Source organism: Thermomyces lanuginosus (genome assembly GCF_041956635.1).
Source record: "Thermomyces lanuginosus strain ATCC 200065 unplaced genomic scaffold VTN49scaffold_35, whole genome shotgun sequence".
NCBI lineage: Eukaryota > Fungi > Ascomycota > Eurotiomycetes > Eurotiales > Trichocomaceae > Thermomyces > Thermomyces lanuginosus.
The window spans coordinates 394,625-420,763 of NW_027192369.1; the positions used below are offsets into that span (position 1 = coordinate 394,625).

At 52.3% G+C, this 26,139-nt stretch overlaps 9 protein-coding genes across 9 annotated transcripts; 4 read left to right on the top strand and 5 right to left on the bottom strand.

Moving 5' to 3' along the window:
• Positions 1–638: 638 nt before the first annotated feature.
• On the bottom strand, positions 639–1,625 carry VTN49DRAFT_5590 (uncharacterized protein; the record flags this gene model as incomplete). The annotated part of the gene is made up of 1 exon (XM_069413664.1): positions 639–1,625. The coding sequence occupies one exon, from the start codon at positions 1,623–1,625 to the stop codon at positions 639–641; it is 987 nt and encodes a 328-aa protein (XP_069266313.1).
• A 437-nt stretch (positions 1,626–2,062) lies between these two features.
• VTN49DRAFT_5591 (40S ribosomal protein uS13) lies at positions 2,063–2,725 on the top strand (the record flags this gene model as incomplete). The annotated part of the gene is made up of 3 exons (XM_069413665.1): positions 2,063–2,066; positions 2,201–2,366; positions 2,428–2,725. 3 exons carry the CDS (start codon positions 2,063–2,065, stop codon positions 2,723–2,725), a joined length of 468 nt encoding a protein of 155 aa, XP_069266314.1.
• Positions 2,726–3,209: 484 nt separating this feature from the next.
• VTN49DRAFT_5592 (uncharacterized protein) lies at positions 3,210–4,903 on the bottom strand (the record flags this gene model as incomplete). Its single annotated transcript, XM_069413666.1, has 2 exons — positions 3,210–4,369; positions 4,420–4,903. The coding sequence occupies 2 exons, from the start codon at positions 4,901–4,903 to the stop codon at positions 3,210–3,212; spliced, it is 1,644 nt and encodes a 547-aa protein (XP_069266315.1).
• A 550-nt stretch (positions 4,904–5,453) lies between these two features.
• VTN49DRAFT_5593 (uncharacterized protein) lies at positions 5,454–6,553 on the top strand (the record flags this gene model as incomplete). The annotated part of the gene is made up of 2 exons (XM_069413667.1): positions 5,454–5,526; positions 5,616–6,553. The coding sequence occupies 2 exons, from the start codon at positions 5,454–5,456 to the stop codon at positions 6,551–6,553; spliced, it is 1,011 nt and encodes a 336-aa protein (XP_069266316.1).
• Positions 6,554–6,943: 390 nt separating this feature from the next.
• On the bottom strand, positions 6,944–7,641 carry VTN49DRAFT_5594 (uncharacterized protein; the record flags this gene model as incomplete). Its single annotated transcript, XM_069413668.1, has 2 exons — positions 6,944–7,254; positions 7,323–7,641. The coding sequence occupies 2 exons, from the start codon at positions 7,639–7,641 to the stop codon at positions 6,944–6,946; spliced, it is 630 nt and encodes a 209-aa protein (XP_069266317.1).
• Positions 7,642–9,780: 2,139 nt separating this feature from the next.
• VTN49DRAFT_5595 (uncharacterized protein) lies at positions 9,781–11,821 on the bottom strand (the record flags this gene model as incomplete). Its single annotated transcript, XM_069413669.1, has 3 exons — positions 9,781–10,174; positions 10,232–10,464; positions 10,514–11,821. The coding sequence occupies 3 exons, from the start codon at positions 11,819–11,821 to the stop codon at positions 9,781–9,783; spliced, it is 1,935 nt and encodes a 644-aa protein (XP_069266318.1).
• A 288-nt stretch (positions 11,822–12,109) lies between these two features.
• On the bottom strand, positions 12,110–15,013 carry VTN49DRAFT_5596 (uncharacterized protein; the record flags this gene model as incomplete). The annotated part of the gene is made up of 4 exons (XM_069413670.1): positions 12,110–13,454; positions 13,504–13,860; positions 13,912–14,507; positions 14,567–15,013. The coding sequence occupies 4 exons, from the start codon at positions 15,011–15,013 to the stop codon at positions 12,110–12,112; spliced, it is 2,745 nt and encodes a 914-aa protein (XP_069266319.1).
• Positions 15,014–16,221: 1,208 nt separating this feature from the next.
• On the top strand, positions 16,222–21,465 carry VTN49DRAFT_5597 (uncharacterized protein; the record flags this gene model as incomplete). The annotated part of the gene is made up of 6 exons (XM_069413671.1): positions 16,222–16,299; positions 16,393–16,701; positions 16,765–17,052; positions 17,111–19,792; positions 19,845–20,114; positions 20,170–21,465. 6 exons carry the CDS (start codon positions 16,222–16,224, stop codon positions 21,463–21,465), a joined length of 4,923 nt encoding a protein of 1,640 aa, XP_069266320.1.
• Positions 21,466–23,937: 2,472 nt separating this feature from the next.
• VTN49DRAFT_5598 (uncharacterized protein) lies at positions 23,938–25,984 on the top strand (the record flags this gene model as incomplete). The annotated part of the gene is made up of 4 exons (XM_069413672.1): positions 23,938–24,343; positions 24,395–24,510; positions 24,574–24,658; positions 24,741–25,984. The coding sequence occupies 4 exons, from the start codon at positions 23,938–23,940 to the stop codon at positions 25,982–25,984; spliced, it is 1,851 nt and encodes a 616-aa protein (XP_069266321.1).
• Between the last annotated feature and the right edge of the window lie 155 nt (positions 25,985–26,139).

The following is a 26,139-nucleotide window of genomic DNA, read 5'->3' on the forward strand; positions in this document are numbered from 1 at the left end:
GCAAATGCTGACATTCCCATGGAAAGAATCTAAAATGTACTCGCAGGGAATTGCGGCTTATTAGCAGGTGCGTAAGTGATACTCCCATTGCCATGGCCCTTTATCGCCAGCCGAGAATGGCTGACCGAGCTAAGCACAGCGGTCATCTCCAGGTGTTGTTGATGGCAATTTGCCGCCGAGAAACTAACTGTTCGCACAGCCCAGGTTCGAATGCGAGATCTCGAGGAACAAGTCTCCCAGTTTGGAGAGATGTCAGATCAAGGATCACGATTCAGCAAATGTATCAAGCATCGCCAGAGATATCAATATTGAAGTTGCTAGTTATCGTACGCAAACGATAATCTGCACAATGCGTCGTCCATTACCAAAACCGAGTTGCTTCCCCGAATAACGTCCGTGGAGGTCCGGGGCGTGGAGATTTCCGGAGAGGCTCGGAAGCAATGTCCGCGTCCGGGGAGAAGGAGCCAGCAATCCCTCATGCGGCGGAGAAAACACGCAGAGATTCCGTCCGCTCGTCTTGCAACAGACTGGAAGGCTGGCGCTCAGCCGTTACGCTTGGCCGAGAACTTCCGTTACTAGCCGGGCACGCAACTGACGGCGCACGATGGACAATCTGATGAGTACCACGAGATAATAGTTCAATCGTCGGCATCAGGATCGTACAAGTCCAGATCAAGTGTAGTCTTTGGTCTCTCAGGAGGAGCTGACGGTCTGGAAACGGCAGCAGGATGTTCCAACCCCGCAGCGGACGAGCCAGCATGAGCACCGGCAGCCAGGGCCGGCTCGTCCAAGGGTTCCGGTTGAATCCCTGGCTTCTCAGCCGAAACACCGGGAGCGACGCTTATACCCTCGGCCTCGCGCACCATACGTTCCACCTCCTTTTCCGGATCCAAATTGGGATTCTCAACAGCCGATTGGTATAGCTGACCCAGCACGCCCATGCGAATATGATCCTCGCTGGGATACGGTATCATGAACGCTTGCCTTGCTTGATCCGCAGACTCCTCAAGCCAGTCAGCAGCCTGTTTGGTCACTGCAGCAACGGGGGCTTCAGACGCCTTCTGAGCCACCTCTTTCCCATCAACATCAGTCATCTCTGCATCTCCATCGCGCTGCGGCTTTTCGAGCGGACGAGCGCCCGCTCCGGCGGCAGCATCCGCCGCAGCTTGCTTATTGTATTTGCTGATCCGCCGAGCAAATTCAAGCAGCAGACGGTAATCCACTTCTTTCAATTTCCCGTCTTTAGGATGTTTTCGCGACTGGGCCTGGGCAGAGCCTTGTGCCTCATCTTCGCTCTCGGCGTCGGTGTCTGTGTTATCGCTAATATCGTCGTCATCTCTGCCCGTGTATTCGGTGATTTGCTGTCCGAGACTTGTAATATCGCGCACAATGGTCTTGATTCGTTCCTCCAGACTCTCCGCTTCGTCGCGTAATTGCAGGATTTTCTCGTAGTTGGCCTGATGAGTTCGTAGCGTATCTAGGGCCGCCGACACCCCATCGTCTGCTTCGAGCAAAGCAGCTGCAGCAGCAGGGGCACCAGAAGCCGTCGGCGACGTAATCGCTGCGAGCAATGCATTGAGCTTGCTCTCGAAATTGTTCAGAGCTTCGGAGAACTGGGCATTCATGGCGGGCAACGATGCTTGCTAATGGGGGCAAATACACGGAAAGAGCACAATCCAAAAACGGTAAGGAAGATGTAGCTGTTCGAGAAGAACGCTACAACTACAATAACCTGCCAATAATGCTCAGCTCTGTACTCCTCATTCTCTCGACAGTTTGCGTCTTTGGAAGCTGTTCAACTTGGAATCACGTGTTTTACAAATAACGCCAAGAAAACGAGCTCAAGCCTCAACCGCAATTTTTCGCTTACTGTCCCTTTTAAGACTAGTGCGCTTCAAGCGAAGTCTTTCAATTTGACGCTATTCCATTTACGGTTAGAGCGCACGCTTCCCACAACTCTCTGGAGAGAACTTTCAACCCTCTGCACGAGTCTTTCGCCGTCGACACCATCTGCACCGAGCACAACCAACCCATCGGCTCGCAGAGAGCGATATTGCCCACCATGTGTACGTTTTTTCCCCTTCGCCTTCCCCCTTTCGACGGTGATCGGTCGAGAGATTGGATTGGAATGGGATATCGTGGACGATTCGACAGTCGGAATCCGGACATCGCTGGCTAACACATGAATTGCTACGAACAGCGCTCGTCACCGGCGAAAAGTCGAACTTCCAATACATTCTGCGATTGCTCAACACCAATGTTGATGGCAAGCAGAAGATTATGTATGCGCTGACGCGCATCAAGGGTGTTGGGCGTCGCTATGCCAACCTGGTCTGCAAGAAGGCCGATGTTGACCTCAGCAAGCGGTACGAACAAACGAGCCCAACCCAATTATGCAGCAAAAACTGATTTTTTGGAAAATTACAGCGCCGGTGAAATGACCGCCGAAGAACTCGAGCGGATCGTGACCATCATCCAGAACCCCACGCAATACAAGATCCCGACGTGGTTCCTCAACCGACAGCGCGACTTCACCGATGGCAAGAGCTCGCAGCTGATCGCCAACGTCGTCGACTCCAAGCTGCGTGAGGATCTTGAGCGCTTGAAGAAGATCCGCTCGCACCGTGGTCTGCGTCACTACTGGGGTCTGCGTGTCCGTGGTCAGCACACCAAGACCACTGGTCGCCGTGGCCGGACCGTCGGTGTCAGCAAGAAGAAGGGTTAAAAATAAGCTGGATGGTGGTTGGTTGGGAGGGAGGTGTTTTCCGCGATGGACTGGACTTTGTGTGTTTTGTCTGTCTTGGTATTATGCCGGGCCAATTATGGTTGTGAAATGAATGAATAAAAAAATATAAAGATACACCCGAACTGACCGTTCAGAGTACGTATCACAACTTTACGTCTATGTATAGGTAGGTAAAGATCGGTGGATTTAACGACGGAGCTCGATACAGAGCATTTGGTTTGTGCAATTCGTGCAAAACAAGTCAAGAGTCGGCTTGGTTGAGCATGATCATCTATAGAGTTGTAGTATGATGACATTAAACGCAGTATAACAGGCTCAATTCAAGCATCTGATATGGATACAATCCATGCAAATCAGAATTGAGCATGATAAAAACTCATCATCTAAACAGGAGCGTGACGACGACATGATTCAAGCAAACCGCATAACGATGCAATGACATGTCCCATCGCAAACTCATCGTTTACTGAGCCCATTCCCCGCCAATCCAGCGATTGAAGAAGTCAAGACTAGCCTCAGGCTGGTCCATCGGCACCATGTGACCACCTCCGAAGAGACGCATGAAGGTGAGGTTGCCGGAGGACTTGACCTGGCCGATCTTCTTCTCGGGATCCGTGCTCAGAACCAGATCCTCAAGCTCCGCAGCTGCGAAATCCTCATGGCCGGGCCATTCGAGGGCCTCCGTCCAGGCACGGTTGCCCAGCCAGTTGCAGATAAAGTCCGCATCGCCGGCGTAGATCAAGACGGGAATCTGCTCCAGCAGCCCTGGAACGAGCCGGTGGTACGGCTTCATCCAGTCGCCATGGAAGAGGAAGTTGCGGTTGATGTCAAAGTTGCACGAGTCGAAGCTCTCCACCTCGGCACCGGTAGCCTTGATGACCTCCGGCTTGTTGAGGTACTCTGTGATGTAGCTCAGGCCCGGGTAGCACAGGTCGTCGCCCTCGCACTTCTTCCGCACATCGTAGACGTTCTGGCCGGTGCGCTGGTAGGGACCCAGCAGAGCATTGTTGCAGTAGATCGTGGCAGGCACGCAGACCCACGTGGACTCGGTGTTGTAGCAGCTCTCGATCATGGCCTCGCAGCGCGGCAAAGCGTTGTCCATGGAGCGGCAAGCGGACTCATCCAGAACGGCCGGCCAGCCACCATCACCGCAACCCATTGGCCGGAAGTATGCGTACTGCGTGAGAGGATCAGTCAGGCCGTTGCCGACCAGGATTGACTTGAGGTTGATGTTGCGCTTCTTGTGGGAGAGGATCTCCGAAGCAAACACCGGAACGTAATGTCCGCCATACGACTCTCCCGCAATGTGAAAGTCCTGATGCGCGTACTCGGGGAACTGCTTGAAGAAGAGCGTGAGAAGGGCATAGACATCCTTGCCCGCAGCCACGGTGTCGCTAACCGAGGCGCTGCTGTAAGAGTATCCAACATTAACAGGCTGGTCCAGGAAAATAACCGAAGCATTGGAGTTCCACGAGTAAGGATTGTAAACGGGCTTGACGTTCTCGTCAATCCAGCTCGGGCCAAGCTCAAAGAACAATCCCGTCATGGAAGAGCAGCCGGGGCCGCCGTTCAGCCAGAGGACTACAGGGTCGTTCTCAGGATCATTCCGCGATTCGAAGAACCCTTGCCAAGTGTCAGTACACCAAGTACACTGATTCATTGGAATGACTTACAGAAAAAGAGATGCTTGTCCTCGTCATTGTTATCCAGATAGCCGCTGAACTGCTTGACACCAGGGTCAACACCCAGCACGCTTGGATCCACGCTCCTGACCCTCAGGTCAAAGGCCTCGAGGCGGCCATCAACCTCGCGCTCCTTCTCGCCGTTGGCATTCTCAACCCAGAGGGCCTGGACATCGGCTCCCCGAACGATATAATCCCAATCGGAATCGGGGCGGCGAGTGTGCTTCTTTGGAAGGGAATAGAAAGGAAGGTTATTAAAAGAGTCTGGGAACAGCTTGGAAACTTCTTCGAAGAGTTCCTTGGCATCGTCCTTGAGGGACTTGAGATGCTCCTTTAGGTCGTTCAGAGGATGAGAAGCCGCATCGGCGAGCTTTTGCGGGATATCCTTGGGTGACTCCCAGTTCAGGACCTGCTGAGCTGGCTGAACAGCCGCTGCAGCGGTACCTAACAAAAGAGCGGTCGGGACGACCTTCATGATTGCGATGATTGATGGAATGGCCGAAACTCCGTTCTTCAAACCGGGAGCAGAGATAGCAAGTTCCTGGACGTTAACGATTAGCAATCATCCACAAACTACCTGCCAAACCACAGCAGATGCTCACCTGTCAAGCTGATGACCTGCCCGTAATCAAGAGAGATGGAAGACAGCCTCCCGGGTTGATGACGTGAAGTGTTGAGGCCCTGACTAGGACTATCTCCAGGCCACAGGGTTCCGACGATGACACAGCAACGGCCCATATAAGCCAATAAAATCGAGCGTTGATAAGCCGGCGGCCAATAGGATCAAGCCTCGGCTGCGGAGTCGGGTGGAGTTCCGAGTATGTGCCTGAGGCTAAATATGCTTAGTCAGCATCCCGCCGCCAAGACACTGATAATGATGATAAATCATGAGTCTTCAGAGATTGAAAAAAAGAGACAATTGCCGCGCAACAACGCGAGCCAGATACTTTTCTTCGCTTGTTTATGATCGCAGTATATTTATGATATAGACTCGACTGTCCTGTATATTCATTATATCCGCGACCATGCCGGTGGGCATCAAGACTCCAGCAAACCAGATCAAGTTCACAAATGTGTCGGTTGTCAGGTTAAAAAAGGGTATGACGAACTCTGATGCGTTCTATTGGTTTGTTAGGCTGTTTTTCCTGCAGTTTCTCCTGTGTGAACGTTGCTGAAAGGGTAGCCAGGCAAGAAACGCTTCGAACTTGCATGTTACAAAAATAAGCTCTTGGAATACCGGTCCGGAGCCGAGAAAGATCTCGACAATGTCTTGCAAATTCGCACCGTCTTTCTCTCCGTATCAAAAGCGCAGACTGCGCCAGCGGCGGAATTAGCCAAGGCCTTTGGTCCGGATGCGTCCCAAGATGAAATCATCGAAGAAATCCTCCGCAAGGGCGAGGTGCAAGTCGGTGAGCGGGAACGCAAGGACATGCTAGAGCGGATCGAGAAGGAAGTTGTCGATATCGTCTCCGGGCGATTAGTGGATCCGTCTACAAAGCGGGTCTATACGCCGGGCATGATTGAGAAGGCGCTGGACCAGCTCATGGCGCAGGGCGGCCAACAACGCAACGGCGAGACGCCCGATTCTGCGTCCGACGCCGGAGCCGGTGAAGGGACACAGCGCAAACCAGTCTGGAGAGGCGTGTCGACGAACAAGTCGGCAAAGAGCCAGGCGCTGGAGGCAATGAAGGCACTGATCGCATGGCAGCCGATCCCAGTTATGCGGGCGCGCATGCGATTACGGGTGACATGTCCGGTGTCACTGCTCAAGCACAGCATCAAGAGCTCTGGCGGTGCTGGTGGCGCGCAGAAGCAGGAGTCTGGAGAATCTGGGGGCAAGGCCAAGAATAAGAAAGGCAGCAAAGGGAAAAAGAAGCAGCAGCAGGAAGAGTCCGAGTCGGAGGGAGAGAGCACGCCGCAGCCGCAGGGCCCGACGACGGTCAAGGAGAAGATCCTCAGCTACATTGAATCCGTTGAGTCGGAGGAAACGGTCGGCGATGAGTGGGAGACGGTTGGGTTTGTGGAACCAGGAGCGTTCAAGGGGCTCAGTGAATTTGTTGGCTCCGAGACGCGGGGGAAGGGAAGAGTGGAAGTGTTGGACATGGCTGTGACGCATGAGGATTAACATTCCTTGCATGGTTATGACTGATGACTGCATGATGGTAGTAATAACCGGATAGACAATTCGGCCTAGAAATACAAAAAGAAAATTGAGACTCGGTCCACATGAGAGACATCGGTCGCCGTTATGCCTCTATACCTTCCCTCTAATCGACGAGCACTCTTATGGCACATCCCAATCTGTAGAAGACGACGACAATGAAGGAACAACGCCACCCTCTGGCCCTTACCCGCTGATGGCCAGCTCATGCACATTTCAGAAAAAAGCCAACATCATAACCAAACGCCATAAATCCCCGTGAACATAACCCCGATCGCTTAAATTACAAGTTTTAATCCCCGAATGGGCATGATAGAAAGGAACTCCAGCGGCGCGCAACCAGGCACACCGCATTCACGAAACATACTGAACAGCATTCAACGCCCGAGCCAGCTCGTCCGGCGAAATTGGCCGATCTTTGTTCAAGTCGTGCTTGTTTTGCCCTGATTGAGTTGGCAATCCTGTTAACCGGGTACTAGTCTTCTCGTCCCCAGTACATTGTTGGCACTTGGGAGAAGTAGAACTAGCAGCTGCTGCATCTGTTTTGATCGGAACCCACTCTTGGGTTTCCGTCAGGGTCGCCTCGGACTCCAAACTGCCGACCACGGTTGAAGATTGTGAGATGCTGCCGTCGGCGAATTCACGATGTGTAACGGTAATGGCATCTACAGCGGCATCCATTGATTAGTATAACCGTAACCAATTCCACACACAACAAAGATGACAACCATACCAAGCCGTTTCGTCAACTCCAGTACTAGATCCTCCTGATCCGACGCCTCATCCTCCACATCATTACCATTCTGCGGCGGTGGATGCGGTCGACTTGTGCAGGGCGACAAGTCAAAGCCTATTGACCGAGGGCGATCCGCCATGGCATCGGCAAAGTTCCATTCATACAGCTTGCGACGATGCTCTGGGTCGACGGGGCCTCGGTATTTTGACCGCGGACATTCGCCTTCCCGGTAGTATTGAACCTTGGGCTTGCCGTTTCGTTCCTTGCTGTTTGATGAGCGGTGGAATGCTCTGCGGAAGCGCTCTCGGAGCGTCATCGTGACGAATTGACTTGCAACGGACCGATCACAGAATCAACAAAGGAGGCTTATGGACCGGACGTGATCATGGATAGGGTAGGGTTCCTCCAGAGAAGAGAGAAAGAGAGGGAGAAGATCTGATGATCTCAAACAAAAAGTCGCGGGGGATAGCGGGTCTCTAAAAACGGGGTCCCGCCTCGTCTCCTCGGTGAAGGTTGGGGTACGAGATTCTGTTGCAACTGCAACTCCACGAGCTGAATGGGACTATGGAGTCGATGGGCCAGTGGTCGCAATCCGAGAGTATACATCCACCTTCGCAAACTTTTCTACATCTCTGGGTCGTCGAAACCTTCTCTTTAAAAAGCCCTAATTCTTGGGCAACAACAGTCACGTAGCGGCAGCATTGCCAGATCATACTTTTGAATCCACCACCGTCCAATGATTCAACCGTTGCCATGTGTATGAGACTCGATGGGGCCGAGAGCCGATGATCCTACGCGTCAACCGGATCGCAATGCCGCAAGAATATTGGATGGCGAATGCCATGCGAGATGGCAATGTGGGATGACCCATGGATGGCATGGATGTCTGGGCGATCCTCTCTGCTTCATCTCGGGCTGTCAATTTGCCTCCAGGACGACTGGGAGGTGACGGAATGGAATTTCAGATTCAGTTGTTGATTGCCCCAAGCTAAGGCCGGATAGAGTTAAGGGTGCAATTTTTCCCTTCATGATTGGTCTATAAACATAGTGATTAAACCGGTTTCGGAAAACTAACTGTAATTCGTCTCGGCTTGCGTAAAGCAGGCCCAGCAGTTCCAAAATCCTTCGATGGATTTTCTACGCAGTTTCCGTTCCTGATTCAGACAAAAATGGCGCATATGAGGTGGTCAAAACAACAGATCGGCTTACAATTCATCCCTTGACAGCTTCTTAGGTTGATCATATTCAGAGCTCTGAAAATCTCGTACATACTTTCACTTTTTTCTACGGATTTCAAAAGCATAGCTGAGCCGCGGCATCGTCTTCCTCGGAATTATGCGCCGAAGAAACTTTGCAAATTGCCGCCCACATCCGCCGGAATAATCATTCCTCTGCCAATCAATCCAAATCAACCGGCTTGCCGGTGATAGTGTGATGGTATTTTCTTTATGTCCGCAGTGGAAATCGGTTACAGAGGAACCTCCCGTGGCCATCATTCTTTGCTCAGTGCCCACCTCTCGGCATCTTTGGTTTGCCCCATTTAGGACCATCTCCAAGCCAATGACACTTGCGATGCCAGCTAAGCATTCCAGGTCCTTGCCCTAGTCTAGGGCTTAGCGGTAGGGCAAGGGTGACAGGGCGAAATCCCTTCAAACTTAGATCCTTTCCTTGACTTGGCCAATTGGACAATGGAAGCTCGAAACTGGGATGTTGTGATGTGGTTGGTAGTTCCTACAGTACCTGTTTCCCCTTGCCCCGATCAACTAACTGGTCGTGCAAGGCCTAGTTGATCCTGCGAACATTCAGCCTTTGATTACTTATGGCACACATGATATCATTGATCCACAATTCGCTCAGTTGTACCATGTTCGGAGGCCGTGGCCACCGTAGATCCGTATGCGGCTTTGTTCGGGGAACCAACCCGGAGGGCGCTACTACCGTAGTACTATAAAGCATTCAGCTACAGAACTGGCGGTCTCGAGTCATTGAGAGCTATATATATTAAGTCCATCTACGAGATCGGCGGTGAGCTCATATATCTGACCTGAGTTGATAGTATTGAGAAGCTGCCAGAGTATATTTATGGAATGAGCTTCTTAGCTCGGGGTTGATGCCTTCGACGATCGGCGATCCGGAACAATAGATATCTGAGACCGAGCCTTAGCTGTCGAAGATGACCAGGGTCAATATGCACTCCGTACTTTAATATAGTTGACGTGCATAAAATAGTATCAGATCCCCCTTGCCTTTCCATCTACCCGCTCTACGCGCGAGATTTCGTAGACCTAGCGCTAGCTCTTGGGCTCTTGGATCCCCGTCAGGATCATTCATTGAGAATCGGTCTGAGAGTTATGAAGCACTGTTCAGCCTCAACATCAATTGATTCTATTTACTATACCACTTAATCACATCGACATAACTAGCTGAATTCTCAACCCGAAAGGAAGGCGGACTATTACGTCTTTCCAGCCGTATCCTTCAGCGTCACGATCCGATTCAGCACCACATGCTCATCCGTCGAATCGCGGTCCACCGCAAAATAAGCCACCCGCATGCCCTGGAAACGAATCGAATACGGCGGCGTGGGCTTCTTCGTGGTTGCGGCTTCCCCTTCGCCCGAGTCAGCCGGGCGAAGCTCACGCGGCCATGGCGCCGTGCGGGACACCTCGTGGAAGCCCGTCTCCAAAAAGGCGTCGTGGTAAATCTGCTCCGAGTCGGGGTTGATGTCGGCCAGGAAGCCGTCAGGGTGCGCGGACGGGTCTTCGGATTTGAAGAGTGGGTTGAAGGCGCGCACTTCGGCGCGGATCGGGCTGTTGTGTTGCGGCGATTCGGCGACCCAGTGGATGTACCTAGGGAGGGTTAGAGATCCTGAGTGCTGCGGTCCGTGGTATTTGCGGTAAACTTACGTCTTGGCCTTCTTCGGCGCTGCACCCTCCTCCGGCTTCTCGTATCGCGCGTACACGCACGTCACCTGTCCTGTGGCCGGGTCCTTGTCGAACCGAGTCGCCGTGATGGGGTACGGCACTCGAAGCAGACCAACAGTCTTGCCCGGCGCGAGTCGGAAGTAGTTCGGGTCGTCCTCCTCGCGGAAGTCGCTGCGCTCAATGTAGACCACTCGAGTAAATGGCACAGTGTGCGTCTGGAAAGATCAGCCTTAGTCATTTTATAACAAGGAACAGGAAACTTACCCCAAACGACGGGTCCTTCGAGAATGGAACCTCCACCATCTCCAGATGATCTTCCGGCAGGTCTTCAATAATAACCTTCAGCGGCTCCAAGACTAGCATCAACCGCGGCACGGTCGTCTCCAGATACTGCCGCACAATGTGCTCGAATTTGCCCACCTGAACGATTGTTCTGGCCTTGGTGACACCAAGATCGTTGACAAAGGACAAGATCGCACCCGGAGGCACACCTCGTCTTCTCAGCGCAATCAAAGTCCACAGTCGCGGATCATCCCAGCCGCGCACGTAGCCGCGCTTGACAAGCTCAATAATCTTGCGCTTTGAGAGCACGGTATTGTTGACGCTCAGTCGCCCGTACTCGCGCTGCATAGGCTTGTAAACTTCCAACTTATCGCAAAGCCATTCATATGATTCCCGAGACAGCTCAAACTCTGTCGTACACAGTGAATGCGTGATACCCTCAATACTATCACACAAACAGTGCGCAAAGTCGTATGTCGGGTAGATCCTCCACTTGTTCCCAGTCCGGATATGGTACCGGTCGGCGTCGTCCAGTACACGGTACGCAATCAGATCCCACATCTGTGGGTTGGGATTTGAAAGATCCTGTTTCATGCGCAGCGCAGCTTCACCGGGCTTGTACTTCCCGTCGCGCATGGCACGGAACTCCGCCAGAGACTCCTCGATCGGCCGCGACCGATGAGGGCAGGCATATCGCTCGCCCTTGCCCCGGTTCCCCTCCGCCTCGCCTCGCTGCGCCTTAATCTCCGCCTTTGTGCAGTGGCACACGTACGCGCCATCCTTCCTGATCAGATCTTCCGCCATCTCGTACAACTTATCGAAATTGTCGCTGGCGCTCGTGACGCGCACGGGCTTGAAGCCCAACCAGTCGACGAGATCGGCGATCGACTCATAGTACTGCTCCTCCTCGCCCTCCGGATTCGTGTCATCATACCGCAAGATGCACTCGCCCTTGTGATACGCAGCGAATCCAAAGTTGACCGCCAACGCCTTGCTGTGCCCAATATGGAGGTAGCCGTTAGGTTCAGGCGGGAACCGGGTACGGATCTTCTTCTCAATCGTCTTCTCCACGGGCAATTCCTCATAAACGTCGGCGAGAAACCCAACCTTGAACATCTGCTCGGGATCCCGAATCACGTCCCCTGACTTCTTCGGGGGCTTGTTCGCCTGCTTGTTATTCTGCCCCGCCTGTTTTGCATTGTTGTTTTGCTTGGGCGCCTTGGTCTTCTTCTGAGTCGCCTCCTCTTTGGGCCGCTCAGGAAGCTCGGTGGTACCTGTTTCTGAACTCATGGCTGCGACACGTCACGGGTTATCACCAGAAAAGCTCGACTCCCTGCCGACTTTTTCAGCAGATTCAGGTCAGGCAAGGAGGGGTCCCAGTTCGCACTTTTCGTTATCTTGCTTATCTCTGAGTCACGTGATATATACCTGAGCTTAAGAACCAATCAGAATATCCGATCGTAATAAAGATGCATTATGTAATCATATACAGCAGCAACAGCCATGATAACGGCTGCCATGTATGTACACAGAAGAAAACCCAATCAATCATCACATCGACAGGAGACATGTACAAGATCACTTCGACTCAGCACTGGCAGTGGATACCGTGCGCTTCCCCCAACCAAAGAACCCCCCTGCTCCCGAAGGCTTGGCCGGTTCCGTTGACGACCTTGCCGATGATGTGACTCTCGGTGGTGAGAGATTGAACGGATTCTCCGACGTTGACGGGATCCTAGGAGTGGCAGGACTGCCCATCAATTTTCGTAGCGAATCCAGCTTGGCTTTAACTTCTTCCAACTCCTGTCTCGCAATGGCCTCGGCCGTTTTTGCGTTCACAAGTTCCACGAGCAACGAGTCGTCCGGGCCCGCGCTTGCTGGAGATGTCGGTGCCGTATTCCCTTCGACTCCCTGGAGGCCAATGGTGCTGTTCCGTTTGGGATTCCTTACACTTCTTTGTGAGTTGGTACGCGTGATCAGCTTGATTTCTCGCAGCCCATTGTTCGACGGCCTCCCGTCACTTGCGTCTCCCAGCGACGCCCGCTTGGTCCTGTTGTTGTCGGACAGCGACAGCTTGTGCGCTCGTAGCTCTTGGACTGTGCGCTCTAGTCTCTGCTTTTCCCAGTGACCTTCTTGTATTCGTGTACGTGCCTCACGCAGCTCCTCTTTGAGTCGTGAATTCTCCCTCTCGTACTCGTCAAGCCGCCGGCTGAGCTCCGTGCACCGAGCCGCTTCCTCTTCGTGCATCTCCTTCAACCGACTAACTTCGTCCCGGAGTTGATGCTTGGTCTGAGCGATGGACACCCGCTTGTTTGATGTCATGAATCGCTCCTCGGCCCGTGAAATTAGACTCTGGTATACTTCGGAATCTTGTTGATCGCCGCTCATTTCCTTGATGTACGAGAGCATTGCCTTGGCGACCTCGTGGTCTTCCTCCCGCTCTTCCCGTTCTTGCTGGAGGTCTCGTGCGAGGCTCGCCTGCTCACGCTGTAGATCATTCATCGCCATCAATAGATCCTCAATCTGTCCATGGAGATCTTTGTCCTTCTGCGACATTGTGGATTTGGTTCGAGGCTTGGGCTCGCTGGCGGCCGACACCTCAGTAGGCGCCGTGCTGGTATCCGAGGCCGCTGATTCCAGAGAATTGAGCGTTGATGCCATGCTCTGCTTGGACGGAGATCTGCGGATCGTGCTGTCGGGACGCATCGAGTTGGGCGGACCCAGCGACTTGTGAGAACCAGAGCCGGCCCATAGTCGGCCCAGGAACCGGGAGGCAGCCGCTTGTATTTGGGGAAACGAGATGCCCGTTGGAACACCTTGGGATTGGTTATAACTCGCTTCCAGAGCCTTTAGACTTTCTTTGCTAACCAGCGGCGTCAACGACACGAAGTCCTTGACCAGATCGTCTGCATTCCATGCATAACTAATACGTTGTCAGTTTTGTCCCTAGGGGCCCTGTCGCAAACACTTACGTATCCCAAAGGCTCCGAGACAACAATAGCTGCATCACATCCTCCATTTCTGTGCATGCCATGATTTTCTTCTCGTTTCTTTGCATCAGCGATAGCGCCACTCTCATCAAAGTTTCTGACGCCCCCTCCAGCAGCAAAACGTCATATATTCGAAGGAGCATTGGGAGAGGGCATGTAACGGCAAAGAATGAGAGGAACCATTGCGAAACATATAGAGGTTCAATGTGGAGGGACTCGAGGTGGGCATAAAGGTTAGGCAAGTGCCGCGAAAGGAGAGTTTGGAATTGGTAGACTCGAAGGTGCAATCCCGAGAGATCTGGAAGATAGCAGGACCGCAACCCGTAATGATCCATCAACCTGAGGTCCCGTCAGTGCTTTTCCCCGACTGCTGACCATTCTGACACATACCTGACCAACATGCAGAATGCTTCTGCATCGGTCATATGCATCAACAACGGACCAACCACGAACCCCAGTCCCTGGCAGTACCCAATCTTCGTATCGTACAAACTAAAGCATTTCAGCACCCGTGCGAGCATTTGCTGGCCTTCGCCGTTCGGATCACGGAACATCTCTACATTGGGAAAGCTTCGGCCAATGTCTTTTCCGATGAGGTTTTCGTAAGGGCTTGTTTCTCGCGACAGACGGGTGAACTCCTCCGTCAATTGCGAGTCCCGTGCCCTGGCAATACTGGGCCAGACCACCCCTCGAAGCGGGGGTGGAATGCCCGCTCGGATCTTGTTCGATGTCAATGTTGGCAATCGCTGCGCGGTGGCAGGATAGTCCGCAACGAGGGCCGCCCAGAACTCCAATTCCGTCATCGGTGGTGTCGGAAGCTGCGAGTACCGCAATGATGATCTTGGATCTTCCACGAGTTTCTTGAGCTGCTGTATTGACGGAGGGCGCGATTTTCTCCGTGATTTGACGCTCGCGAGGCCTGATTTGGGATTGGTGGCTAGCGCATTATTTTCTTGCTCGAGGCGTGCCAGTAACAAAGCGGTAGACTGTTAACGAGTCGCATTAGACGTCAAGTCGACTCGAGCTTGTCAATTGGAGCACATACCTCATCTGTCATCTCGCTGCGGGGTTCCTCCTCTTCGGTCTTGTCCAATTTATCCCAGTCCACCTCGCGGTTACTGGCAGGTGACCCAATGCCGGGGCTCTCTGAATCGGTAGTATCCGAGCCATCTCCAGGCAGGGCCTCTGTGCCTTCCTGCTGGCTCGAATCCAGCTCGGATATTGACTCATTCTTGGGGGTGTCGTCCAGTTTCCCCTCACTTCCAAACGTGCTTCGCTTCTCAGACGCATGTTCTTCGGTCGGGGTGTGTATTGTGGCTAGGTCGCTCGCGTCATGAACCGGATCGTGGCTCGATTGGTGCTCCGATAGAGGTACCGTGACCATCGAATCGGTGGTCATCGGTGACTGGATTTCTTCCACTACCGCGGATGTCACCTCTCCGCGATCCATTGTCGCTGTCGAGGCCATATTTCGTGCAAAAAGCGAAACCATTACTATAGCAACTGCGCGAGCATCACTTCAAACCGACGAGTTACCACGGCGCGAACCCGGCGCGACGCTAGTCAAGCCGGACTGATGTCGAGAAATCCAGGCGAACAATGCTCGAATGGAATGACCAGCAATTCCAGAGGCGACCAGCGACGACGATTATCCCAGGCAAAGACATTTGGCAGTGCGGGTATGGGAACAAAATCCAGACGCATTCAGGGATTGACCTCCTGAGGGCCTGGCCTGTTTCGCGGTAGTTTTAGCTCCAGGGCCAGAAGGATTAGCGGCTTAGGGGCATCCATTAGGCCTAACTTAATTGAGCAGCGGCTCCGCCTTTCCGCCATGCAGCAAATCGGCCGCTTTGCATCTGGGCCTCCGTTGGTCCATTCGGGTCTCTTCTTTGGAGTCGGCGCGGGAAAAGTTTGGCCTAGAGTTTAGCGGGCCCCGCTCTTCCCCTGACGCCAAGAATCGTCTCGACCGTTTTTGGATGAATGGGATCGGCGGGATGTGGTGTGCCTGGAAATTCAGGCATGGCGAAAATTCCGTGCAGGGGATGGGGTGCGATAAGGAGATGCAGCAAAGAGAGCGAGGATCCTACTCGCTGTCCTTCGTACAGTTCTCCCTCCAAAATAATAGATCGACTTTGGTTCTGCCGTGTGCTGGGAGTCTGGAATCATTTCAGGGTACCGTAGGGCGCTCCAATACACGCTATTGGCATGGTTGATCCATCAAAGGAGGCGATCCAACTCTTCCGTTCCTGATCGTGACTCGAATCATCATCCAGATAATGCAGGGAACATCATTGGTCGGATGTGCCTCTGTTCTCTGGCGTCGGAGGGGTCATGATCCTTCAATTTCGTCAGGAGTCTTAGGACAGTTGACAGAATTACTAGCGCGGTGAGGAAGAGGGAGTTTGGATTGTTTGTTACAGAGTTACCCCAAAGGATCTAGCGCGACTGACGCGCTCCGGATAAACATAGACCCGACTGCTCGACCAAAAGCGGAAACCGCCGACACGGAACGCGTGTCAGACAGCAAATCCTGTCAACAAACGGATCGAGCGGCATTCCCTTGTCCAAACGGCCAGGACACGGGGTTTTCTTTCAGCATCCATTGAGGCGCTGACGCCGCCCGTTGTGGGATGATTTGCGTTTCTCGATTCCGTGCCTGACTCTTTCCATTCGTCGTCCGCTCCTCGTGATATCTTCAAAATGGATATCTCGGATGAAGGCTCGGTCTTTGAAGTTGAGAGTGAATCGGGCTCTGACTTCGTTCCCAGTGCGGCGTCGGTATGTTTGATTTCGGATCGTCTCGGGGAGATTTCAGCGTGGCCCCTTTCGAGCCCCCTGACTGGACGGGTGCTGACACCGCTACGCGCGTAGAAACCAAAGGCAAAGGCCGCTGCGAGCAAGTCTGGTCCGAAAAAATTGACCCAAACCACGTTGAAGACAACGTCCAAGAAGGTGCCCGCAAAGAAGCGCGCCGCTCCGGCGGGTTCGGATGCTGAATCAAATGTGGAAGACTCGGTGATGTCAAGCACACCTCCGAATCCGAAGCCATCCAGCAAAGGCGCTGGCCGAAAAAATGCCGCTTCGAAAAAGCCACTGGCTGATGTCCCAAATGAGTCGAATGGTGCTGATGAGGCACCCTCAGCACCCATAGAGACGGGTGAAGCAGACAAATACGAGAAGGTAGGATCCCGCTATTCGTCCCGATGCGTAAAAATGGTAAATGCTAACGTTCCGTGGGCGTAGCTCACCCAATTGGAACACATCATCAAACGTCCGGATACCTACATTGGCTCGATCGAGGCCACCACGCAACAGATGTGGGTGTTCAACTCAACGACCGAATTGATGGAATACCGTGAGGTTACCTACGTGCCCGGTCTTTATAAGATTTTCGATGAGATCATCGTCAACGCAGCAGATAACAAACAAAGAGATCCGAACATGGACGAGATTCGGGTAACCATGGACCGCGAATCCGGGGAGATCAGTGTTTGGAACAACGGGCGTGGTATCCCGGTTGAGATCCACAAGGTATGGTGCACTCGCATGGGGGATCATTTGTCCGTGGACCGTCTCTGACATCTTCCAGAAAACGGGAATTTACGTGCCGGAGCTGATTTTCGGCCACCTTCTGACGTCGTCAAACTACGACGACAATGAGCAGAAGGTAACCGGTGGTAGGAACGGCTTTGGTGCCAAGTTATGTAACGTCTTTTCGACCTCTTTCACGATCGAGACCTACGACTCGATCCAGAAAAAGAAGTACAAGCAGACATGGACAGAAAACATGTCCAAGATGGGCAAGGCCAAGATCACCGACTGCAAAGGTGAAGACTATACAAAGGTCACCTTCACGCCCGACTACGCCAAGTTTGGCATGACCGGCATTGATGATGACTTCGAGGCCTTGCTGAAGCGCCGCGTCTATGACCTTGCGGGAACCAGCAAGGTCGCAGTCAAGTTTAACGGCACCCGAATCCCTGTCCGGAATTTCAAGAAATACATGGAAATGTACACAAAAGCCATCAAGAATGAGCGTGGTGAGGAGGCTGCCATGGACAAGAGCGAGATTGTCACTGCGAATCCAGACCCACGCTGGGAAGTCGGCTTTGCCGTGTCCGATGGGTCCTTCCATCAGGTGTCGTTCGTCAACTCGATTGCGACAACATCTGGTGGCACGCACGTCAATTACATTGCCGATCAAATCTGCAACCGCCTCGCTGAGGTGGTTAAGAAGAAGAACAAGACCGGCGCAACGCTCAAGCCAGCGCAGATTCGGAACCATATCTTCATCTTTGTGAACGCTTTAATCGTAAATCCGGCTTTCAACTCACAAACCAAAGAGCAGTTGACAACGAAACCCTCGCAATTCGGCAGCAAATGTCAGCTTGATGATGAGTTTTTCAAAAAGGTCCTCAAGACTGATGTGATGACCAACATCCTTCACTTTGCCGAGAAGAAGGCCGATCAGATTTTGAAGAAGTCGGACGGCAACCGTCGGTCTCGCATGAACAACCCCAAGCTCACGGATGCCAACAAGGCCGGCACCAAAGACGGTTATAAGTGCACCCTGATCCTGACCGAAGGTGAATCGGCCAAGGGTCTGGCCATAGCTGGTCGAGCCATTGTAGGCCCGGACCACTTTGGCGTCTTTCCGCTCCGAGGCAAGTTGCTCAACGTGCGCGATGCTTCTATCGATCAAATTTCGAAGAACCAGGAGATTCAGAATATCAAGACTTTCCTCGGCCTTCAGCACAAAAAGGAGTATACTGACACAAAATCATTGCGATATGGTCACTTGATGATCATGACGGATCAAGATCACGATGGCAGCCACATTAAGGGTCTCCTGATCAACTTCCTCCAGGTTCAGTTCCCGAGCTTGCTGAAGATTCCCGAGTTCCTGGTCGAGTTCATCACGCCCATTGTCAAGGTTTGGAAAGGTGATCCGAAGCACCCGACTAAGCAAATATCGTTCTTCACGATGCCAGAGTATGAACGGTGGAAGGAGGAGCACAAGCACGAGCGTGGCTGGCAGCACAAGTATTACAAGGGTTTGGGAACAAGCACCACAGAGGATGCCCAGATCTACTTCCGAGACCTGGACCGGCATCTCAAGCAGTTTCACACCATGCAGGAGCATGAGGAGAAACTGATTGATCTCGCTTTCTCCAAGAAGAAAGCGGATGAGCGAAAGGAATGGCTCCGCCAATTTAAACCGGGCACGTATCTGGATCACTCCTCCGAGAAGATCACGTACGAAGATTTCATCAACAAGGAGCTCATCCTCTTCAGCATTGCCGATAACCAGCGTTCTATTCCTTCGGTCGTTGATGGTCTCAAGCCGGGTCAACGAAAGGTCCTCTACACCTGCTTCAAACGCAACATTAGAAAGGATATCAAGGTCGTTGAGTTGGCTGGTCATGTGTCTGGTATGACAGCATACCAACATGGTGAAGCTTCTCTGCAGCAGACCATTGTCGGTCTCGCGCAGAACTTCGTTGGATCCAACAACGTCAACTGCCTGGAGCCAAGTGGCAACTTCGGTAGCCGTCTTCAAGGTGGTACGGATTGTGCTAGTGCTCGATATATTTACACACGGCTTGCGCCCATTGCTCGCAAGATCTTCCATCCAGCGGATGAGCCACTGCTCAAGTTCAATGAAGATGACGGAGAAAAGATTGAGCCCGAGGTCTATGTGCCAGTTGTCCCGATGATCCTTATCAATGGCGCTGACGGTATTGGTACCGGATGGAGTTCCCAGATTCCCAACTACAATCCGGAGGACATCGTTGAAAATCTAAAGCGTATGATGGATGGAGAGGAACCCAAACCGATGAAGCCTTGGTTCCGAGGTTTCACTGGCGAAGTCACGGCCCTGGGTCCGGATCGGTTCAAGTTTAGCGGCATCATCCGGGAAACCGGTGAAAAAGAAGTCGAGATCACTGAACTTCCCATCCGCGTCTGGACCCAGGATTTCAAGGACAGATTGGAAGAAATCATCAAGGGCGAGAAGGTCCCTTCGTTCATCAAAGATTACAAAGACTACAATACGCACACCAAGGTTCACTTCGTCATCCAGTTGGATGAGAAGAACATGAAAAATATGCAGGAGGAGAATTTGGAAGAGAAGTTTAAGCTCTCGAAAACTATTACGACCACAAACTTGGTGGCTTTCGATCCCGAGGGCCGGATCACCAAGTACGCTACGGTAGAAGACATCCTTAAGGAGTTTTACGCCTTCCGAATCAAACTATACGAGAAGCGCAAGGTTTGTGGCTGGAGAATCACGCAGTGTCTGACGCGAGCTAACGAAACGTTAGCAATATCAACTGAATGAAATGCAAAAGGAGTTGGACAAGTTGACGAACCAGGCACGGTTCGTTCAGATGATCATTGATGGCAAATTGGTGATCTCTAAGAAGAAGAAGTCGGTCTTGATTGCCGAACTGAAGGAGAAGGGCTTCAAGCCTTTTCCTAAAGTTACAGAAGCAGTCAAGGCCCTTGACACGCAATTGGCTCCCGAGGAGGGCGAAGAGTCGGAAGAAACTGTGGCCGGGATTCCGTCCGATGCCTACGACTATCTCCTTAACGTACGTTGATGATACCCATGGGCATTTGGAAGACCGTTGCTAACTTGCGTACCAGATGCCGCTGTGGTCGCTGACACAAGAACGCGTGGACCGGCTCCTCCGTCAGATTGCCGACAAAGAAACGGAGATTGACGACCTTATCAAACTGTCGAAGGAGGATATCTGGAAGAAGGATCTGGATGAATTTCTCCATGAGTGGCGTTTGCAGCTCGAGGAGGACGAGCGTCGCGAGCGTAAAGCGGCCGGTATGGGCCGCCGCATGTCGTCCAAACTGGCCGGCGCTAAGGCTCCGGCCAGAAAGCGTAAAGCTGGTGGTGACGATGACGACGAGGATTACGCCCCATCTAGAAGCAAGAAGGCCGCGACCTCCAAGAAGACCGAGACAAAGGGGGGCATTCTTGATTTCCTCAACAAGGCGCCAAAGGAAACCAAGCCGGCCCCGGCCAGTGACGAGTCCGATGAGGACTTTGAAGCAGAGATCCTTCCAAAGAAGAATCGAGCCGCCCCGAAACGTGAGGATGCTTCGCCAAAAGAAGAGGAAGATGTTGTTATGGCGGACAAGCCAGCGGAGAAACCAGCGGCAAAGGCCGCCGCTGCGGAGTCCACCACGTCGCGGAGTCGACCAACAACCGAGCGCAAGCCGGCGGCGCGCTCGGTGTTGAGTGACTCTGACTCGGATAATGGGGATGCGTTGCTCGACGATGTTGGCAAAATGGTCAAGGGAATCGGGGATAGCAAAGGCAGATCCCTGATTTCGGACCATTCCAGTCGGCCAGGAAGCAGTTCAGGACTGAAGAGCAGCACCACGAAGGCGTCGAAACTCACCAGTGAGTTTGACGCGGATGAAACCGACTACAGCAAACTCGTTCCGAAAAACTCTCCTCGCCGGTCGTTGACGGTGAAGCCGCGCGATGTTAAAATGGCGGACGCCGACGATGATGACGATGAGGAGGCAAGCAAACCCAAGTCCAAGCTCGGCGCGAAGGGCAAGTCGGCGGCCGCCAAATCTACCGCTGCTCCTAAGTCTCGTGGACGCCCAAAGAAGGATGCTTCCAAGGCCGAGCCGGCAAAGAAGACTCAGCCGGCTAAAGGTCGTGGCAAGAAGAAGCTGCTGGACGATTCCGATGATGAGATCGATGCCATGGCCAACGACATCCTCGATTCTCCTGCAGCAGGCAAGTCCGATAACGAGGAAGCACCTCCTGCTCGTTCTCGTCCGGCACGCCGGGCGGCTGCCACCGCGAAGAAACCAGTCTACGTGATCGACGACGATAGTGAGGACGCCATCGTCGACGATAGAGATGATGACGATGATGACTTTGGGGATGACCTGAATGATGATTCTGAGTAGTGTGGTCGATAATGGACTAGAGCTTCCTTTCAGGTGCTATATCTGTTTGTTTATACGGGCATCGACAAAGGACAATTGTCATTATCTTTATGGTGTATCTTATTTGGTTTTTGTCGGTTTTTGCAGTCAATAGTACTATTGTCTTTATGAAATATTTTCACGGTAGAAGCCAATCTCCTTGCATCCTGATTTCTTTTTTTACCATACATGATTTTATCGCACGGCAGGCAAGGAACGGCGATCCATCTACCGTGTTGAGGCGCATTGACGACCGGTTTGGCCAACTGGAACCATGGGAAGAACTGAGAAAGCGATGTGAAGAATGGGCCAACGGTCGACCAGCGGCTTAAATTGGATGCCTTGTTATCAAACGGTCGTCCAGATCGACGGAGAGTGGGATCTCTAGGGACCCCAGCATATCCGAAACAGTTCCAGGAATATCAAATCTTCTGCCCAGAGTTATTTCGGATCTCCTTTTAAATTCATGGGAACGAACAGTTGTAAATTACGTGTTTGCATATACCTTATGGCATAAGCCCACAATAGTGACGACGAGGGTTCCATATTACTATCTCCGGAGAGGGCAGCTTGTCTCACAGCAAGCCTCGAATGTTTATTCCCAGACCTATCAAATATTGTACGAGCAGAAAGGCGTGGACGAGGCAGGTTGTACCCTCGTTCTCGGACGTACGGCTGACCATTTGAGGCTAAGTCCCCAGTTCTTCGTGCAACCGGCAGAATATGGAGTGGGATGTCGAATAAGATGCGTTTCGCTGTTTAGCCCTGGTGTCTAGATTTACCTACCACCAAAGTTCTTTGGCATCTCAGCTGTGCATGCTGGTCTGGACCCTTCCAATTCGCCTTGTATCTGAAGGGAACCTAGGAAAGTACAAAGTAGCATCCATGAAATCAGGCAGAGGTATGTAGGCAAATGCAAGCAAATCCGCCAGCTGACTGATTCTTCGTTAGGCCTATTCGCTCGGAGTAATGGTCCTTCAAAGGCCCGACATACTGATCAGAGTTTCTGGGTCAATTGAACTGGGTCTTTTCTTCCAATTGGAGTCTGTGATAGCATCCCGAGGCCGGGAACCAGTGTCACCGTTTGATCAAGCGGATTGCTATTCGCTCGGGGGATTTTGGTCCTAATTCCCACAGCGTGTTTGACATTCTGCTCAGTACTGAGAAGGATTCACATGCCGTACCGGACTGCGGTCGTAAGAAAGCGTTAGGAATGACCATTGGCAAAGCCAGACGCTGAATATGCACACACGCTCTCTCTCTCGTCCGGTAGTATAGTCAGTCATCATCATATGTAGGACTTGAGGATCATTGCTGGCTCTGAAAATCGGTGGCCAAAAATCCGGTGCACTGTGCATCCCTGGCGAGGCATCGAGAAAATGGAGCGCCTGGCCAGACAAGCTGACTTGACTCGACCAGACCTGGGGGGAGCTTGGACACTCTGGGTGGGATCGTTGCGTTTCATCTTGGCCGGGTTGATCACACCACGGCTGCGAGCCGTCGAGGTACCTCGAAGGAAGCTCAATTGACGAGGAACTCTTATGGTCAGAGCTCGATGGCCGTGATTTGGAATCCTACAACTCTGTACTCACGCGCATACTTGAGGTTTCCAGGGGATCGTCATACAGGTCCCAGACTTTTCTTCTTCTCTTTCTTCGGTCTCATGAACTAGAACAGATCATATCCAAGGCAACAATTTTATTTCTTTTAGGAAACTCGCTTGAGATCAAAGTGTCTACCCACAAAGGAGCACCCATACAGCTCACCGCTGAAATCTCGCAGACACTCTTTTCTCTCATGGAGTGAAGAGCTAGATCAATCTGCAAACAGATACCGGATGTGAGCAAAGACCTCATTGATTGATCCAGGCAGCTCCCAGAATCAAGTTTCTGTACCCACTCACATCTTCTGTCTCTTCCCCCAACAATACATTTCTCTTGTGCTAGGACAACATTGTGGACGATGTGGTCTTTCTTCTGTAATCCCGGATAGTAACAGAAAGTGGGTATCATCAAAGATCTTTGCGCGCCATTGCTGTTGCTCTATGTATGTCTTCCGGGATTGATGCATGCTTCCAGATTATCCATTCCGCCATTGATAATATCAGTTGCTGTTCTCTTTTTGGAGCGCATGTTCTCTGCTCGGATATGTATGAGACGAGAAGGGCGCGCTGGCTTTCTGTCTGTTTCCTCTCACTGGTCCCTTTGTCGGATTATCAAGACAGAGAAGAAGAACAGTGCCTGAGTAAGGAACGTGGCCATTGAGCAAGAGTTTTAAATGTTTGGCAATGTTCCTGTTTCCGGCTCATCTGTGAAGCTCTTGCCTCCAACTACTGTCACTCGGCATCAGCCTTAGCTGTCTCTTGGAAGGATCCATCGTTGAAAACATTCACAAGAGCCATCTGTCACGAGTAGGGAAGGGTTAGGAATATCTCAAGATATTCTGATAAAATCAATGGCGTCCATCCAGTCTCTCCTCAACCCGGAACCGCCGAACGATTCACGACAAGAATCTCAGCTTCAGGATAATTCACCGTCGTCAGATGGTTCCCAAGGCACCAACTGTGGCCGCTCCCGTGGCCGACCATCATCATCTGGGGTGACCAGCCAACAACCACAGCCGCAGCAGCTACGGACGAGAAAGTCTCGCGCACCAAAGGATGTACCTATTTTTGTGCGCGGCAGTATTCGTGGTGAACTGCGTTATCCTCCCTGTGAGGATCGCGATGAGAAGCTTGCCGAGGAGCACCGGCGGTTCCAGCTGTATCCCATGGGCGAGATTGCAGAGTATCCGCGACATATCCCGTACAGCAGTGATAAGAAGTCGTTCATGCGTCGGACGGGACGGGATTATTTCGAGGGTATGCTTCGATCACGACCGTCCTTCTTGAGGAAAGCTGACAGGGTGGTAGTCTTCCAATATACGTTCCAGATCCCAGGCAAGGATAAGGGCTGGACAATTATGTGGGACTACAACATTGGTCTCGTGCGTATCACGCATCTGTTCAAATGCAATGAATATCCCAAGGTGCGTAAAATCTTCTGTCCTAATCACTTATCTGAGGGAAAATTGAAACGAAAGGACAACCAGACAACTCCGGCCAAAGTCCTCAATGCAAACCCCGGCCTCCGCGAAATCTCCCACAGCATCACGGGCGGTGCGTTAGCAGCACAAGGTATGTTTCTTCCGTCCCATTTTTTTTTTTTTTTTTAAATTCAGACAACGACTCCTGACCGTGTCGTCTTACGGAAATCAAGGCTACTGGATGCCATATGAAGCCGCCAAAGCACTCGCTGCCACCTTCTGCTGGCGGATCCGTTACGCGTTGACGCCGCTTTTTGGCACAGACTTCCCGGACATGTGCCTCTCACCGCAGCAGTCAGGCTTTGGGCAGATGTTGATTGACGCCTGTGTTATCGAACAGGCGGCCCGGAATGCACAGCGGTATCGGATGTTGGAGCTGCAGAGTAAAGCGAATAACAAGAGCGGCATGACATTGGCACCGGAATCATCATTCAAATCATCACCATCATCGGTATCTTCTTCAGTGCCGAAATCGAGAGGTCGAGGAAGACCACGGTCTTCTTCTGCATTGACGAGGAAGGCAGAGTCTGTCAATGCTTCGTCAGATCATCAAGGGGCGCGTCGCACGGACGATGATGACGATAGTGAAGAATCTTCCTGTCCATCACACCGTCTCTTGACCGGAACAGTCTCTCCGTCACAGCGAGGTAGTTCCTCGTTCACGCCTATTAATGGTGCTCCTCCTCTTCCCAGCTCGCTGAATAGAGCGCACGAGCATGCCGGCGTGAAAACGGACGATCATTACAATTCATCACTATCACCATCATCTACTCCTCCGCCCAAATCTCGGAAAAGGCCATTTCTCCCTTCTCCGTCGAAGATCCTGGCTGCAGTCTCCGGCAGCCGTCGCAGAAGAATCCTGCCATCAAAGTGCCGACACAGCCCCTTGGACAATGACAGCGACGATGAATATGACTCTTCCAATGCTGAAAAAAGCTCACGGAGCCGTCACTACCGCCACCGACGAGCAGCCAAGGACAACAGTAGCGTATCGGCCACTCTCTCCGACACGACGGATTCCGACCTGTCGTCGGCGTCATTTTCTTCATCTTACCTCTCCTCCTTTACCGAAGAAGACGACAATGATGAGAGTGAGGGGGAGGAGGATCCTCATTCACGCAAACAACGCCACACTTCGCTATCTCAATCCCCATCGTCGTCGCCATCGTCGTCGTCGTCATTGTCGCCTTCCCGCAACGTAGCAGCTCGAAGACTCACCCGCGAAGTCAAAGCCGCGCAGGCATTGCTCAGCCTTCAACTCCAAGGTGGTGGGGAGGCGAACAGCAACAGTAGCAACGACCGCCGTGATTTCATGAAGTTGAGCCGTTTTTCGCGACCAGAGCGCGTGCGTGCCGCAGGCGTGATCGACGAAGATGAAACGCGGGCAAGGAAGAGGTTGAGGCGGGCGTCTGCCTGAACTTATCGGAACGGAACTCAAAGATCAATTTGAATAGAAAGCTGCGGATAACTTTTCCTGAGTCACTTGATAGAGGTCGTTTGTTCTGTTTTTATCTTTTCTCTCGATACAAATAGAGAATGTCGTTTCATCAGACAGTAACCATGTATCAAAAT